At 43.9% G+C, this 18,071-nt stretch overlaps 1 protein-coding gene across 2 annotated transcripts in view; it reads right to left on the bottom strand.

Annotated features, from left to right (window-relative positions):
• Positions 1–254: 254 nt before the first annotated feature.
• The window catches only part of ITGA2B (integrin subunit alpha 2b), a 62,551-nt gene continuing 44,734 nt past the window's right edge, over positions 255–18,071 (bottom strand). For both annotated transcript variants that reach the window (XM_066588207.1, XM_066588208.1), the window contains exons 23-31: positions 17,398–17,477; positions 15,568–15,648; positions 13,139–13,244; positions 8,856–9,002; positions 8,439–8,591; positions 3,426–3,539; positions 2,169–2,270; positions 609–731; positions 255–489 (exon numbers count right to left, since the gene is read on the bottom strand). In XM_066588207.1, the coding sequence (XP_066444304.1) occupies positions 424–489; positions 609–731; positions 2,169–2,270; positions 3,426–3,539; positions 8,439–8,591; positions 8,856–9,002; positions 13,139–13,244; positions 15,568–15,648; positions 17,398–17,477 (972 nt within the window). In that variant the 3' untranslated portion in view covers positions 255–423. The remainder of the gene's footprint in view (positions 490–608; positions 732–2,168; positions 2,271–3,425; positions 3,540–8,438; positions 8,592–8,855; positions 9,003–13,138; positions 13,245–15,567; positions 15,649–17,397; positions 17,478–18,071) is intronic.

Raw genomic sequence — 18,071 nt, 5'->3', positions numbered from 1 at the left:
TGCCATCAGCTGATCATCAAGGCTCCAGGTTGTGGGGTCCCTGTCGGTCATCAATAGAAACAATTAAAAAAAGTCCCAGGATGCCAACTTGGCGGTATGTGTTTGACCCACATAAGCGTCCCATGCAGATGCTTCCCTAGCCAGATGCCAACCCAGGTACTACAACCGCTCTAATCACTGAGCCTCTGCAAATGAACACATCACGATATAAAAGCTAAGAACGTTGATTATCGGGACATTTAAATGGTCTAGAATTTGTGTAAAGAAGCTTTTTGTTTAATGGGTTAAAATGTGCTGAATCATTATTGAACATGAATGTAGAAGAAGAACGGTCGGTCCAAAAGGTTTACATTGTGATAATGTGCAAAAGGTTATTTCAGACCGCAGTGATATTAACACTGTCAGGAAGAGAAGGGTCATCCATTACTGCCCGCTGGTTAAAACGTCCTCATCGTCAGACGGCGGCCGGTTCCTTCTAAAGAAGCCGAGCTACAAAAGATCAGAGACGTAGATTACATTCAGGAGGGAGAGCAAATAATCACATACTTATAAATGGTTATCATGGAAACTAAGCACAGCAGGTACCGGTGGCCATGTCTGCTACCCACCTTCCACATGACGAATATAAACAGCGCCAGGATTAGCAGCCCCCCAAGGATCCCCAGGATTATCCACCATAAGGGGATGTCTTTCTGTCCATCAGGCGTTACCCACTGGACCACAAGGTCAGCCTGGGAGTAAGAATGTAGATGGGAGACAGAAAAGAAGAGATAAGCAGCAGGTCACAGAGCCGGGTTATACTGTGTGATTATTAGTACTGGACTGCTCCACTAATTCTCAGCTTAGCTTTATATAACAGCAGACGTATCCTTGCAAGTTCGCCGCCACCACGTACGGTCTCATACTGCATAGTGCCTACGTAACCAATAAATGATGCATTAACTTGTATAGCAAGATTGCAACATCTAGTACCGATAGTCTCAAACGCATCTTTTGACCCCAGCAGTCCTAGACTGGGGAAAGGGCAAGTCATATACATTAATATATATAATATATATATACTAATATAAAGTGGCATTCAGTGTTGAATATATAAATATATATATATATATAATCAACACTGAATGCCACTTTATGTTAGAGACCCCATCTAGTAGCACGTTGAACCTCCTTCGGCCTTCAGATCTGCAGCACTTCACTGTGGTGTAGATTCCGCTAGATGATGAAATATTTCTGCAGAAATATCAGTCCATTTGAACAGGAAGCTTCTTGTAGTTGCTGCAAATTAGATGGAGGTTCTGACCAGCTGACAGGAAGGGGTCATCGATTCATGCTACTTGTGCCAAATTCTGACCTCCCATCAGCACGGTGCAGAAATCTGGATTCATCTGACCAGGCAATGTTTTTCCACTGCTCAGTGATCCAAGATTTGCGTTTATTTTGCCTAAAGAATGTTTGCTTTTCTGTTTCTCTCAGACAGCAATGGCTCTGAAACTGGTCATATCTGCTGTTATAGTCCACCTGTGCTAAGGAATCACAAGTTGTGCATTCGGATAGGTTAGTTGGAGCACAAGGGTTGTATTCGGCTGCAGTTTGCTTGACTGTGCAGCATCTGTTCATCAGAATAATTCTTGACATCCTCCTCTGACCCCTTTCATGAACGAGTTGCTTGCATTACCAGGATCCCTTTTCCTCAATCACGCCATTTTCGGTCTATTCTTCACACCGCTCCATAAGAAAACGTAACAAGGTTGGCAGTGTATGAAATCCTGGCTCCGGCTAGCCAGGCTTCATTGGAAGTCACTCAGATCACTCAAGTTTCCAATCTAATGTGTATTCACACTGAAACTGATCTACGGAGAACTTGTCACATGATTTTATCCCGCACTCTGGGGTCATAGGGATAAATCCTATACAGGAAAGCTCCACTTGTGAAAGGGTTGGGGGCTCAAATAAAGTGGTCAATCAGTATACAGTATATACCTGTGTATTGATACGGAATTACATCACTACCCCACCACACTAAACACCTATAGCATACATGTGTTATAGCAAGACATTACAATAGATAACTCTCGAAGTGGCATACTGATCACATAAGTAAGTTGCCCGGGGTAGTAGAGCATGTACAGTACATTCTCAGTTTAACACAAAGTCAAAACGCTTACAGAGGTCTCGTTGGATATGAAGGCTGTAGGCTGGATTCTGTATGGGACCCCGGTCACCTCGAAGTAACCACTGGAACGCAAAGTGATTTGCTGCTGTGGTCTCTGTAGAATAGAAAAGGATACTATTCAAGATTTGATGTTCTAGATGCCCAGGGTGATGTTCTAGACCGCACAAGGCATATCAAAGCTGAAATTGTTAAGGCCCATTTACATGGCCCGATGATCGCCCAAAGATCGCTCAAACGACAGTTTGAGTGACAGTTTTGAGCGATCATTTTGCATAAACTATTAAGTAGCTACTCAGCCACTTAAGAGCAATTAAGTGTGCAAATGAAGCCTTAGCTGAAAGCAGTTAATAGCTCGAGGGCTCTTATCTGCTTTCAGCTTCATTGTTCTCCAGCGGGAAACAATGCTATCAGCACTACCCGTAGAGAACTCCTGAGAAAGCTGAAGGACGATTGTTCAGTTGCACTAAAATTAACAATCAGCTAGCAGTGCACAAAAAGTGCACGATGGACGTGTGCTTAGATGCAACGATTATCGCTCAAATAATCGCTTTTTAGCGATTTTTGAGAGATCATAGCACCATGTAAATGGGCCTTTAGTGTTCACACGTGTTAAAGATTAGAAAATGGAGTTGACTATACTGTTATCTGTGACATCGGTTTCTACAGGAAGAGGGGAAAGTTCTGCGGCCTGGGTGTATTTCTTGTAAGACATAATAGATGCTGGAGGTAGGTCGCTAAAGCAGACATTTTTACTAGTTTCCATATAGAAGTTGGGATGTATCATTTTGCCCTCCGCAGGTCAAACGCAGCAAGTTAACAGTTTAAGTTACTTTCTGCTCCATGATGGATACAGGTCATGAAATTCTTCCAAGAAATGCTGCTGTACCCAGGAGATCAATGACAGGAGCCTAGTTGGCTCAGACTAATAGGCTGCTGCTGTAACTACTGAGATTGCAGCTGGCTCTGATCTTTAATCCCTTATATGCCATGGCCAATGCGGACCACAGCATATTAGTGGTTAACAGAGTGAGGAAGCTCTCTTTATTAGTCCATTGCATACCCTCTTGCAACATGCTTACATGGTTCCAATGGATTGCTGTGCTTCTGTCAATGGTCTGCCATTGACAGAAATCTGCTAGACCCTGCGGAAGGCAGCAATAGGCAGGGTATAATAGGTCCTGTATAGTGTGACCAAAAAAAAAACAGGGAAAAGAATTGTGGCATTCTTAAATGATTACATTTCTCTTACCTGGAGGAAGGTGGAGACCCACAGAACAGAGTCCAGTTTCAGCGTAGCTCTCTGGCCTTTTTCCATGTTCTTAATGACACATTTTATCTCCCAACAGGATGAATTGGAACAATTCTAAAATAAAATGACCGATGAGAATTCTAACAATTCTCAAAACAAATGACATTATAGTCCCCGAATAGTTCACGTGTAGGAAGTCATAAAGCAGTATTACGGTTTCAGCAAATTAACTATTCCCTGTACAGAAAATAAAGTTGGACAATTCTCCAATAGACTGTACATATTTCCTCTCGGTTTTCAAGATTTCTTGCCTTCATTCAGTAGAATCTCTGTATTCATCATAGTATGCTGAGCATGCTCGGAGTGCAGAAAGCATGCTCTGATTGTTCATCATTGCCAGGAGCATCTCTGGAGCACATGCTCTGGCTGCTCATCATTACTGGAGTACATTCCACAGAGCTTACTTGGTGCACAATCCAAAAGCAGGTTTGAAAGCAGAGCGTCAGAATGGCAGCATCCCAGTTTAATAGCTGCGATCCAATATATCCTGAACGGAAAGTTGTGAAATGGATATAGAAGCAGCACAGACGTAGCGGTCAGAAGCCATTTCTCTGTATAATGATTATTTAGAAGCATGTGTACTTATGACAGAATCATGGAGAAGTTAAAGGATTTAGTTGGTACAACACAGAATTTGTACTTTCCAAGTGATGATTAATGTTGAGCTTGTAGCTATTAATGGACAAATAATTCACAATAACTAGGTCATATCTGCTTCAAACTCCCGGTCACATGATGTGCCATCTGACTGCTGGTGCTCAATTTGTTCATCATCGCATATACTGGAGTATGAGCACTCTGCACTCCAGCAGGTCACATAATTCACTCCATGATGTCATGGATTACTCTGGGAGTAATCCAAGAGTGTCATGATGAATATAGCTATTGTTTAGGGCTCACTCACACAAGCGTATTTAGGCTGTGTATTACACTCAGCAAGCAGGAAATACACAATTAACAAGCATATTTACTGCACATTTTATGTGCCCATAGACTATGATGGTGTGTAATACGCACAAAAATAGAACATGCTGCATTGTTTTTCCCAGGAGTAAACCACACAGGTCTGAATGGCTCAATGTAAATCAATTAATAAGAGTGTACTATGCAGCCTAAATATGCTCCTGTGAATAAGCCCTCAGTCTTAGGGATAACCTGTCCTGCTCATGTAACAGACACACTGGTTCCTCGATTGGACTTTTATGGATGCAGGGATAGTAAATATGAAAAAAAGTTTTTTATTTTTTTTACTGTTAATATTTTTATAATAATAATTTTAAAAAAACAAAACTTAATTTCACTTTATTTTGCTTTTTTTTTAGCAGTGACTTGAACTTGCAATTTTTGGATAGCTTATACATTATATTGTAATACTTCAGTACTGCAGTATATTGTATTTCTGCATACATTCTATTAAACCCTACCACAAGAAGGGCTTAATAGGCAGAAATATATGGCAGTCATGGGGACCTTCACAAGTCTCCAGATTTTCATGACACCCAAATGGCACCTAGCAATCTAATTGCAGGAATGAAGCTGTTTGGGAGACAGAGGGAGCCCCCTTCCCCTGTTGAAGCATTTAAATGGTGCAGTTAGAATTGGCAACGGCATCTAAAGTGTTAGCGGCTGCCATCAGTGTTCTCTCCCATCTTGGCTGTTGCACGTCGCTGTTAGCGATCAAAGACAGCCAACACCTGCTGTATATGGAGTGAGCTTGGCTCCCAAACCCGCTCCATACAAACCCTTCCCACATCCACAGTTCATTTATGGTGGATATCAGTATGGGGTTAATGATAGCAAGCAGAGCTCCTGTTAGTAATTCATACTGAAAGTGAAATAGAAAATTGCTTAACTTTTCATTGTACAAAGAATAACCTTTCTTTTCGGAAACCACGATACCCGTTTACCATCTTAACGATGGCCATTACAACATCCCTGAGAGTTGCCACTAAACTCTCTGCAGCATCCCATATGGTGATCCTGAACACATGGCATATGCTGAGGAGTTGGGAGGGCAAGATGCTGGCTTTTCATGGCGGCACTTACCATGCTCCTTCCCGGAGGGACGCACTCAGCCAAGGCTAGGGCAGCGCTGGGCCTCCTCCGTACACCCCTGGCATGGGGATGCCCAATAAACATTAGGACAGGTGAAGGAGTTGTCACAGGTGACGCCACCGTTCCAACACCCACCGACATGAACATCGGCGGGTAAATAACTGAGCCACAGACAGTAGTATAGTACCTCAGGTCCCCGGAAACGGTCAGGGCCTGGAAATAACTTTACTTAACGTTAACTTCAGCAATACACATGGCACAAATGACAGATTTGGATAGTGCAGGCAATAGTCAGGCTAGAGTACCTCCACGCGGTGACCCAGACTTCAGGACGCTTGAGTGTGAACAATGCGATACAGTACCTCCACCAGGCAGTCCCAAACTTCAGTGCGCTCGGGTGTGAAAGACAATGATGACAGAGGAGTACCTCTGCACTAGGCCTTGGGATGAAACACTCACTTGTTGCTCACTCACTCTCTTCTTTTGGGGACTCACTCCTTCAACTTCATGGAAACAGACACTTAGGAAACCTCTCCTCTTCCATCTTCAGCACATGAGGGCTGAAGGTGCCCTTATGTGCCTCTGTACTTTGCTCTCAACTCCAGAAGATGGACTCCTTTCCCGCTCTCAATCACTCACATTTATAAGCTTTCACACCACGTGGCAGGATAGAATTGATACATTTACAGACAGTCAGCTCATACTTTGCAGACATTAAGGGCTCCTTCCCACGGACGGATTTCCGCCGCGTAATTCGCGGCGGAAATCCGCTGCGTTGCCCGCAGCTATTAGGTTCTATTGAACCTAATAGCTCAGGGGTCACAGTGCAGAATTCCACCGCAGAATTCATGCGGCGGAGCCAGTCACGGCCGTCTGCAGCCGGTCTAACCCATCATTTGCTGCAGCTGTGCAATACACATAACAGAATGACAAGACAGTTTTGCACAGAGCATCTACATAAGACATACATGCATGACATTTATGGAGGGGGCCAGGAGAGCATGTACTGGGCCACTACATTTCCATAGACTACAAATATCATATACTGTAGGGCGGCATTGTTAGGTAGCTTTGGCATTATCTTCCAGCTGCATCATCTCTACTGCTTTGCCCTTGCCAGGATTACTTACATATGGAAGTCATAGTGCATTTTTGTAATTATTTGGGGAAAAATAACAGAGATGTGATATTACCTCAATGTGTGAGTAAACCCTAAATGTCAGAAATCACTGTAGTTGTAGCTTTCTACTAATGAACCAGGATGATCAGGATAAACCAATCTATAAAAGGCTCACCACACAAGGGAATGCGTAGCACACAGACTTAGTAGGACACTGAAAAAAAATGAACTTAAATGAGTTAAGAGACTTTTATGACATCCACAGGATAGGCCATGAAAAAAAATCTTATAGATGCCAGTAACACACCTATTTTGAGATCTGACCTCCCCATCCCTGTTCTATGCAGCAGTCAGGGGTGGTCAGGAGTACAGAAACAACCAATTCTGCACTTTTTTTTTATCTTTGTAACTCCCAGAGAAGTGAATAGTAGTTACAGAAACAGCATACCACAGCAAGCTATGCCATTTCTGAAGCCATGGACGGCTTTAGCTAAGTGTGACTAATGCGTTTGCACAGGGCGTTGGCTGCCAGATTGTGTAGGGGGTGATGGGGACAGGCAGATGTAGATTGGGCGTGATAGCCGCCTTAAGGCCCTTTCACATGCAAAAATAATATTTCAAACGACAAAGAATGAAGGATTTAGTGATCTTTTTGCATGAAGTGTTAATGGCCACTGACACTATAATCTTCATTTACATGTAAAAGGGCCTCCAGGAGCTGCTTGCAGAGCCCAGCATGTGTTTAAACACACGCACAGTTGTGCAAACAGCTGCATTGTTCTCCTCATGCTGCCTGCAGATTACATGGTTTCACCTGGCTAGTGTAAACATGCCGCAGGGAAAACATTCTGCAGTCTATTGAGAGATAAAGGTGTTCGATTTATCTCTCAGTGGCTGAGCGATGGATTTTAAGTTAACCTCAAAATCATCGTTCAAACGAAAAGTGCACGATGCCTGCGTTAACATATAACGATTATTGCTCATTTTCAGCCTTTGAACGAATTTTGAGCAATTATTGTTGCGTGTAAAAGGGCCTTAAGGTCCTCTTGGTCAGATGAGCTGTTTCTCAATGCGGCAGCGCCTTATGGAGCTACATGAATCATCATCCTTCTGGCTTGGTCTCTTCTCCTCTGATATTCCAAGACATTGCTGTTAGCCCATCGGCACCCCCATAATACAATCGCTTAGTTGTGCTATTGCATTTATGTCATGGGCTTGGTTCTCTGTCTATATTTACGCCATGAGCTAGGTTCTCAGTCTCTATTTATGTCATGAGCTTGGTTCTGGTGCTGTATCTGTAAACAGAGTTTTGTTTGTATCTATGCTACGCCTTTGCTTTTGGTGCTGTATTTGTGTACTGAGCTTGGTTCTGCTGCTGTATTTATGTTATGAGCTTGGTTATGTTACCATATTTATTTACTGAGCTGTTCTGGTGTAGGTATGTTGCCATCTTGCTGCAGAATACAGGCAGACTGCCTATCAAGGCAATATATATAATTTTTAATTATGATGGAGTGCCAAAAAAATGGCTCAGGGTGCCATCTTAGCTAAAGCCAGTACTGTTTACAGTATCCCAGCTCCCTGTGCTACGTGGTTTATGTAACTCCAATTGACTTCTATGGGAGTTACAGAACAGCAAATTGGAGCTTGCTTGGCTGTTTATGTTCTTCTGGCAACGGCATACTACAACAGCATGCTCTCTTCTGAAGAGAGCATGGGAAAGACTGGATGGAAGGCAACTTGGATGCAATACTGTCACGAGGGCACTCTTTACTTACCAGGAGAATGGGTACTTTATGACGGAGATCACCTTCTGTGGTGGTTTGGTTCCCAGTTCCCATCATCACATCCTTTTCATCTCTTGGCACTTCTCTTCTATTCACTCGATGACTATCGGCCTTGTCAAGAGGGGCCGCAGTTGGTAGTATAAGCTAAACAAAAAACACAAACCCAATGACAAAGGTTGTAAGGATATAAAGTATTTAACAAATTATGTTGCTCTAGTAGAAATGAGCAAATCTACTGAAGCATCGATGAACTGGAAAGGCAATGTAGTCATGGATGAGGGGTGCTGCCCTCCACAAATGCCCACTGCTAGACAAGAGAGTAAAATCCAGAAAGACGCAGTATCCTGTGAGAAAGTCATGTAAAGCTCAGGCCGTTCCTGGCATGTGAGGACACGGAGATCCACTGACCTGCAGAGTGTTGATTGCCGCCAGAGAACATCTCATGTTGTCATCTACCATCAGATTAAACGGGTACAGAAAAAGCTCCTCTTCATACTTCTCAGGGCTTTTAATGACTACTTCAACGTCGACAGTAGCCGGCCCACCATTGTGGAGCTGATAGAAAATAATATAATAAGATCAATAGACGTCCAACAGACTAAATATGAAGGTGTATACTTATGAAGACAACCCTCTTCCAGACTCCCTGCTAGGGCATAAAGAGGTCATTAATTTGGGGAAGGGGGGGGCCTCATTCAAAACTCTCTCTTTTTTGTTTGAGTTTTGGCCTTATAAGCTCTGAATGGAAGCCATGTAATGCAAGACTTTCCCTGTAGCAGGCACTGCAGGAGGAATAGACTGTTGCAATCAAAATTGTTCAATCCCCATTACAAATCAGGTTTATTTGCCAAATTCATTAGGAATCTGGTGGCAGACGCTGATCGCTTCGGCTTTCTACCATGTCCAGGTAGATTAAGCCAATATTCTCTTAACTTTGAATTTATAAACTGCTTCCAACTGCATCTCTAGGAACATTCAGTGCCTTTGCTATTTTTTGTACCCTTTTACTTTGTGAAGGCAATGAACTCTTAGCTCTGGACCACTCTAATGACTTAGAAATATACCAGTCCAACATAACAGTCAAGAAAGCCCTAGCCAGTCTGGGTATTCGAAGTGCTTTATCTCAAATACACCTGATGTAACTAATGAAGCTATTGATTAGTTTCAATAGGTGTGCTTGAGACAACAGCTGATTTGTAGATGTGTGCTTTTATAAGGGATTTGATTCAGGGGGTTGAATATTCTGAGACTGCAGTAGTCTATTTCTTGCTGTACCTTTTTTCCTCTGCTCTGTTCTTCGTGGGAAATAACTCTACCCACAAAGAACAGAACAGAGGAGAAAGAGGTACAGCAAGAAATGACTCTACCCACAAAGAACAGAGCAGAGGAGAAAGAGGTACAGCAAGAAATGTCTCTACCCACAAAGAACTGAGCAGAGGAGAGAGAGGTACAGCAAGAAATGACTCTACCCACAAAAGAACAGAGCAGAGGAGAAAGAGGTACAGCAAGAAATGACTCTACCCACAAAAGAACAGAGCAGAGGAGAAAGAGGTACAGCAAGAAATGACTCTACCCACAAAGAACAGAGCAGAGGAGAAAGAGGTACAGCAAGAAATGACTCTACCCACAAAGAACTGAGCAGAGGAGAAAGAGGTACAGCAAGAAATGATTCTACCCACAAAAGAACAGAGCAGAGGAGAAAGAGGTACAGCAAGAAATGACTCTACCCACAAAGAACAGAGCAGAGGAGAAAGCGGTACAGCCAGAAATGACTCTACCCACAAAGAACAGAGCAGAGGAGAAAGAGGTACAGCAAGAAATGGCTTCACAAATAGCGCAGAGGAAAAAGAGGTACAGCAAGAAATGACTCTACCCACAAAGAACAGAGCAGAGGAGAAAGAGGTACAACAAGAAATGACTCTACCCACAAAGAACAGAGCAGAGGAGAAAGAGGTACAGCAAGAAATGACTCTACCCACAAAGAACAGAGCAGAGGAGAAAGAGGTACAGCAAGAAATGACGACCCACAAAGAACAGTGTAGTAAGCACAGTAAGCATAGTAAGCACACAGAGTCCTCTTGAATGGGGAAAAAGAAGTGTTGTGAAGAAGAAAAGGAGAGCGGTGGTTGCGGGGGATTTCTTATTAAAAGGAACAGAGGTCGCTGTCTGCAGACCTGACACCTCACGAGAGGTGTGCTTGTCTTCCAGGTGCACAAATCAAAGATGTGTCTGATAGGCTGTCAAGATTCCTCAGTCCTTCAGAACACCACCCATCCCTACTGATACATGTAGGGACAAATGACACTGCAAAAAAGGACCTTCCAACTATCTGCAGAGGTTTTGAAGACCTCGGAAAGAAGAAGGTGAAGGAACTAGGAGCACAGGTGGTCTTCTCATCCATCCTCCCAGTGGATGGCCATGGAATAAGAATATGGAACAGGATTCTAGAGGTGAACAACTGGTTATGTCGATGGTGCCGTCAGCAAAGATTTGCGTTTCTAGACCATGGAGTGAATTACCTATATGATGGACTGGTTGCACCTTACAAAAACAGGTAAGCATATATTTGGCAGGAGTCTTGCTTCACTCATTAGGAGAGCTTTAAACTAGAACAATATGGGAAGGGAAGTAAAAGGCCAGGTAAAAATACACAGCTAATTAATACATTTGAGAACCTTGCTATTAGATGTGGAAAGAAAGAACAAAGACAAAAAATTCAGAAGGAAAGTAGAGGAATAAGAGACACCGATCACAAACTAAAATGTTTTTACACAAATGCCCAGAGCATGGGGAACAATATGATGTCATAGGCATCACAGAAATGTGATGGAATGATACACATGATTGGAATACAAGGCTTGAAGGATACAACTCATTTATAAGAACCATACCTAAAAAAAGGGAGGAGGTGTTGCGTTGTATGTTAGGAAAACATTCACATTCACACAGATTTAAGCTTCAGAGCATGGGAGTTCTGTAGAAACTGTTTGGGTGACAGTTTGAGCGATCATTTTGCATAAGCGGCTAATGGGCACTAATGCCCAATAGCAACTTATTAGCTTCATTTTCATGTAAATTAGAGTCCCTTCCCTGTATGCAGATAACAGCAGGTGGTCTGTTGTCTGCATACAGCCCCTTTGTTCTGCCTTGAGACTGCAGCTGAATACAATGTTATCAGTGCTCCTGTGGAGAATTACAGCAAAGTCCCTATGATCAGCTGCCCGGCCGAACAATGGATTTTAAACTCAACATAAAATCATCGTTCAGCCGAAATGCTAATGATGGTAGCATTTACATGCAACCATTATCGTTCAAAAGACATCGTTTGAGTGAATTTTGAGCGATACTCGGCCAGTGTAAATGGGGCATAATTGGCAGAGAATGAATGCCAATCAATATATGAGATACTTTGTTAGTAAGTGCTCATCACAACAGGCCAATTCATGGCTGACCCTTACAGGACTCTCACTGCTCATTGGAATGCTTGTGCAAACGATACAAAGGGTACAAACTTTTGGGTAAGTGTAAAGGGGTCTCACCTACTCCCCCACATTTTAAATTGAGTAGTAAGACGGCGAAATACTGCCGCAATATCTTGTTAGTTTACTGGGTATAAACATAGGTATATCAAGGTTTACTATGTGTACTATGCCTTTAACAGACGCTGGCAGAAGCAGACGCTTAGAGCTCGGACTCCCACGTGGGTATTGGGGGCATATACTGTATAAAAGTCACTCAAACGCCTGTTGAGCAGGAGAAGTTGGTGTTCACACTGACTTGTTAGGTGTCTGCTCATGAAAATATACACCGTGCTACCAGGACACTATGCTTTGGTGTGCCAGCTAACTGAATGAGGGGGCACTGGAATTAAACCAGCCCAAGTACCGATAGTCCAGCCTTCAGCTGTGGAAGCCTGCCATGCAGTCCGGGCGCGTACCTTCGGAGAAATGCTGTATGAGCACCACTCTATGATGTGATGACCATTGATTACTTAATTGTACCAACCCCATATTATAAAACCCCTGCTCCGGAGTCTTTTTCCTGACAGCACCCCATGACTTACTACCAGCTTAAGGTAAGGCCACGAGTGCCAGACTCCCCTGGTCCAAGACCTCGAGTCTGGCTTATCTTTGGACTCATTTCACAAGACATGATGGGGCACATTTACTAAGACCAGCAATTTATACACCAGTGTTTGTACAATGCTCGCTGGAGTAAGATGTGAGAAATCAAGAAACGCAGACCTCTAAATATTTGGCACATCTCTGGTTGTCCCGCGCTCCAGTAAGTCAAATCTGCGCCAATTTGTGCTGTAATTTAGGTTAGTCCCTTGAGTAAGGCCCCCTGTTCACGGCAGTGATTTCGCCGGCGGTAAATTGCCGGCAAATCACGCCGTCTGAAGCTTTTCATAGCATTGCTATGGAAAGCACAGGCCCGTGTCCATGAGCGGAGAATCATTGCGATTCTCCGCTCGCGGCCGGCAATTCGCAGCATGCTGCGAATTGCCCCGGTTCTCCGCGGTCAGCCTATCAGATTAGGCTGATCACGGAGATCTGTCTGCGGCTCCTGCTCCCGGGCGGCGGCTCCCGTGGACAGGGGTCCTTAATGATGTATAGGCTATTGTATACATAGATTGTCCGTAACCGGGTTTACATGTAAATTAAATGCAAATGATAAAAAAAAAGCTTCACCTCGTAGATCTGGGTCACCAGTTCTCCTCGATCACTGGGGTTCTTTGAATCTTCTTTTAATTCCCAGTTGGGCAATGGGAGAATGACTTCTGCAGGTTGAATACTCCTATAGCAGAGGAAAAAGCATGAATATATGCATTATGGACACTTCCATTCCCACCAATCACCAAGGTATATCTACACTGAGTAGCCATTTTTTTAAAAGACCCCCATCTAGTAGCACGTTGGACCTCTTTTGGTTTTCACAACTGCAGCAATTCATTGTGGTGTAGATGTCACTAGGAATATTGATCTACGTTAATATGAAGGGTTCATCGAGTCATTCTGCTTGTGCCAAATTCTGACCCTCCAATCAGCACAATGTAACAGAGATCTGGATTCATCTGACCAGGTGATATTTCTCTACTGCTCATTGATACCATTTTTGAGCTCTTTTGCTGACTGGAGTGATCTTTTTGTTTCTCTTTGACAGCAACAGGCACTGGGACTGGTAGTCAGCTGTTGTGGTTGGCTCTAATTTCCTAGACTGTGCACCGCTTATTCATCAGAATGATTCTTGACATCCTCCTCTGACCCCTTTTGTCAATAAGTTGTTAACATTCACAGGATTCTTTTTACAGTAGATATTTTCCCTCGATCACACTATTCTCGGTATATTCTCCACACCACTGCACAAGAAAACTCCACAAGGTTGGCAGTGACATCCCGACCCTGGCTAGTCTAGCAATGATGGCCCGGCCTCGTTGGAATCCACTCAGATCGCTGGGTTTTGCCATATAATGTGGATTCACATTAAACTGATCCACAGAAAACTTGTCACATGATTTTATGCAGGTTAGAAAAGGTAGAATTTCTTCTTAGTGAGCGCAGCTAGGTGGTGTATAAGACCATCCTGTGTTCCTCTGGGAAGTGGGAAGATGGAACAATACCTCTACAGCGCCACCTATTGGAAGGCAGCATTCCTGTAAGTCAATGTCAGACCTTTTAACAAGCCTTGTAACATTGATTTTATGCTGCACTCCGGGATCAAGACTCTACTTTTAATACAGAGAAGCTCCAGTCGGAAAAGTGCCGGTGCCTCTAATAAAGTGGTGAGTCAGTATAGATTCTACCATACAGAGCAGTAGTATTAAATCCATTCCGTTAGAGTACAGCAATCCTTGGCAACCTTGATCAGTCTTAACATCAAATGTATGACTGAAAAGGATTTACATGGGAGTTTAAAAAAATCTGCTTTGCTTTTCCCAGAAGTGGCACTGCTCATCAATGAGCCATGTCCGATACCGCTGCTCCGTGCCATCAAAACAAATGAGGCTTCACTACCCCAGGCACCGCCGATGAGCAAGTGCAGAACTGCTTCTGGGATAAAAAGCAGAGCTGGTTTTCTGATCTAATACAAGACTAGAGATCAGTGAACTTGAAGAGTTTGGTTCGGTCAGCTGGTCAAATTTCAGAAAAAACTTTGGTTCATTCCGAATTAGTTTTAACCAAACCCTAACTTCACCAATAACCCTAAAATGATGATCCTGTCCAAACGGTGGTTGTGGTTCTTTTCTTGTGGCTCACCTGTTAGCCCTGTTGCATTGCAGTGCTGGATTATTATCTGCATGGAGTTTGTATGTTCTCCCCGTGCTTCATGATAATCACCTTTATTTTAGATCATTATATAAGAAAAAGATTCCCGCCCCTAGAAGTTGTCGGAATGGAATGAAGCTTATTCTGTGCGATTGTAACATTGATATAAGTAAGGGATTACAATATCAGAGCAAAAGCATCATTTATTGTGGATGGAGGCTCTAGTACCCTGTTGTACCACCTCTAGCTTGGATACAGGATGTGATACGGGCAGGCATGGAGGCTCTAGTACCCTGTCGTACCACCTCTAGCTTGGATACAAGATGTGATACAGGTGGGCATGAAGGCTCTAGTATTCTGTTGTACCAACTCTAGCTTAGATACACGATGTGATACGGGCAGGCATAGAGGCTCTAGTACCCTGTTGTACCATCTCTAGCTTGGATACAAGATGTGAGACGGGCAGGCATGGAGACTCTAGTACCCTGTTGTACCATCTCTAGCTTGGATACAAGATGTGAGACGGGCAGGCATGAAAGCTCTAGTACCCTGTTGTACCACCTCTAGCTTGGATACAAGATAGGATACGGGCGGGCACCCAACACTCGAGCACCGCACCATTGAGCCACAGGAGCAGAATCCCCACCACGACCACCAGGTTCAGCCTGAATGAGCCACCTGAGATTCACTGCAAACAGAACTTTTAGTTTGTCCTGTTTACACCGATCAACTATAATTTGCATTCGCTTTTTCAAGAGATTATTCGGACAATAGTCGTCATGTAAAGGTACCTTTATGCTCAGATCGCCGCTTCTATCAATAGTCTAAAACAAAGCCCCTATGCAGGTGCTCACCCTCTGAGGTCAAGTGCCATTTTTACTACAATATCCAAGTGTACCAAAACCATCAGGCTGCTCGAATTGTGACTGTTTCGGCTGAAAATGAATGGAAAAAGTGACTTTCATCAGTTTTGTTTATTTGGTTTCACACTAAATAAACAGCAAAGTTAATTCCATTGATTCTAATTAAATTATTAGGTGTTCCCACAACAGTAATGAATACAGGTTTTTGATTTTTATTCAATACATGCACAAGAAAATGCATTTTACATTCAATTGCATTTTTTTGTGGACTTTTTTGTTAAAGGGGTTTTCTGTGGAAAATACTATTGATGACTAAGGATGAGCGAGTATACTCGCTAAGGCACTACTCGTCCGAGTAATGTGCCTTAGACGAGTATCTCCCTGCTCGTCCTTAAAGATTCGGGTGCCGCCGCGGGGCGGGGAGCTGCGGGGGAGAGCAGGGAGGAACGGAGGTGAGATCTCTCTGTACCTCTCTCCCGCCCGCTCTTCCCTGCTCCCCGCCGCAACTCACCTGTCAGCCGCGGCGGTCCCCGAATCTTTATGGACGAGCAGGGAGATACTCGTCTAAAGCACATTACTCGGACGAGTAGTGCTTTAGCGAGTATACTCGCTCATCCTTATTGATGACCTAATCTCAGGATAGGTCATGAATAGGTAATTGTGCTGGGTCCCGAGCGACGGATCCCAACCAATCAGCTGAGCGGGCGCATGCTGTCAATGTCGCAAATACACAGAGGTGGGAGGGAAAGTCTCTGCGCTGACCTCTGTGTAGTGGCCGGCGCTTGTAACTGCAGAAATCAATGTGAGCTGTGCCTGCAGTTACAAGCGTCGGACACTACACAGAGGTCGGCGCACTGCTTCGGCTCCAACCTCTGTGTTATTGCTGCGCTGACAGCATGCTCTTGCTCAGCTGATTGGTCAGGGTCCTGAGCGATGGACCCCTGCCGATCAACTATTGATGACTTATCCTGATAAGCTCATCAATAGCATTTTCCATGAAAACTCCTTTAAATACTATTAAAGGGGTTTTCTGTGACTTTTACTAACCTATCTTCAAGATAGATCATCAATAGTTGATCAGTGAAGATCCACTACTTGGGATCCCTGGCAATCAGCTGTTCGTTGGGCCACCGTCAATATGGAAGCAAATAGCGTTGTCAGCATTGCAGCACCCCACATTGGTATTACACTGCATTCAACAGGAGCTGTGCCTGCAGTACCATTTCAGGGTGTTGCAATGTTGGCAAGGTTATCTGCTTCCAGCGCTATCTGCATTAACAGCGGCCTGGCTATCAGCTGATCATTGGGGATCCTGAACACCAGATCCCTACCGATCAACTAGTAAAAGTCATGGACAACCCCTTTAAGGGATTAGGGTGTAGCTTTTCATTATCCTCTGTGTCACTATGCCGAGGTTGCCCAGTCCCTGATTGCATCGCTGGGAAACCCAGCGACCCAATCAAAGGGGAAGTCCCCTTTGATTAAGCCACAGTTACTCTTGACTGTGGTCATCAAAGGGTTAAACCGCCAGCATCAGACATTCCGCCAATTCCGACGGTTAAACCAGGACCTAGACTGTCATTAGACAGCCAAGCACCCACTCCAGGGCGGCACAAGGCAAATTTGCTGGACTTCTTCAACAGCACCATAAAAAAGAAGCTGTAGAATAAGTGCAGTAAAAAGGAGTAACTGCGGTGATTCAGGGGTTAATATGACTCATAGACACATCATTGCATGAGAGAATATCATTCAGATCTGAGTCATTCGTCTGCATTCACATGGGGGGTTTGGAGCCTAGAAGGAAGGAAGCCGGGACCTCACCTCTTTATCTGCATAGGGAAGGAGATGTTGCTTCCACTCTCTTCTAGGCTGCTGATGCTCAGCTGTAGTGCAGCAGATATCTACAGGACATGGAGGGAAACAGCGGAAGAGACAGTGACCGTACATCCTATAGCCAGGAACCATGAAACATTGATGACGTGACTGGGAAGATGTAAATCAATATGGGGGCTCTTTTGGCTACACAAAACATAGTATTAGCCACCATGACAGAAAATACAGGGCTGCAAGCAACTTAAATAGGTTGTCCCACTTTTATGTGTTTTACTGCAGGAAGTAGACAGCTCCGTTCATTGCATAGTGGCCCAGGATGGTACTGCAGGCTGAGTATTGTACACTTCAGTAATACTCAGCCTGCAGTACCAACTTGGGCCACTGCACAATGTATAGAGCTGTCTGCTTCCTGCTACAAAACAACTAGAAGTGGGATAACCCTTTAAAAACTTTTGTATCGGTCCTTCACTGGTTTTAAAATCTATGCTTGCAGTCATTCAATAAGATAAAACTCGGTCCTGGTTGTGTGCCGATTACATAGGTGCGCAGCTCGTTACAGGACACATTTCTGACAACTGCACTGGAATTGTAAATAGCTGGGAATGCGCCCATTGAATGACTGCAAGCAGAGATCTTGAAAAGAGCAAGGATTTGATACCCTC

This window comes from Eleutherodactylus coqui, chromosome 13, assembly GCF_035609145.1.
Source record: "Eleutherodactylus coqui strain aEleCoq1 chromosome 13, aEleCoq1.hap1, whole genome shotgun sequence".
Taxonomy (NCBI): domain Eukaryota; kingdom Metazoa; phylum Chordata; class Amphibia; order Anura; family Eleutherodactylidae; genus Eleutherodactylus; species Eleutherodactylus coqui.
The sequence above is the reverse complement of the archived record's forward strand: the minus strand, read 5'-3'. Positions and strand labels throughout refer to the sequence as shown.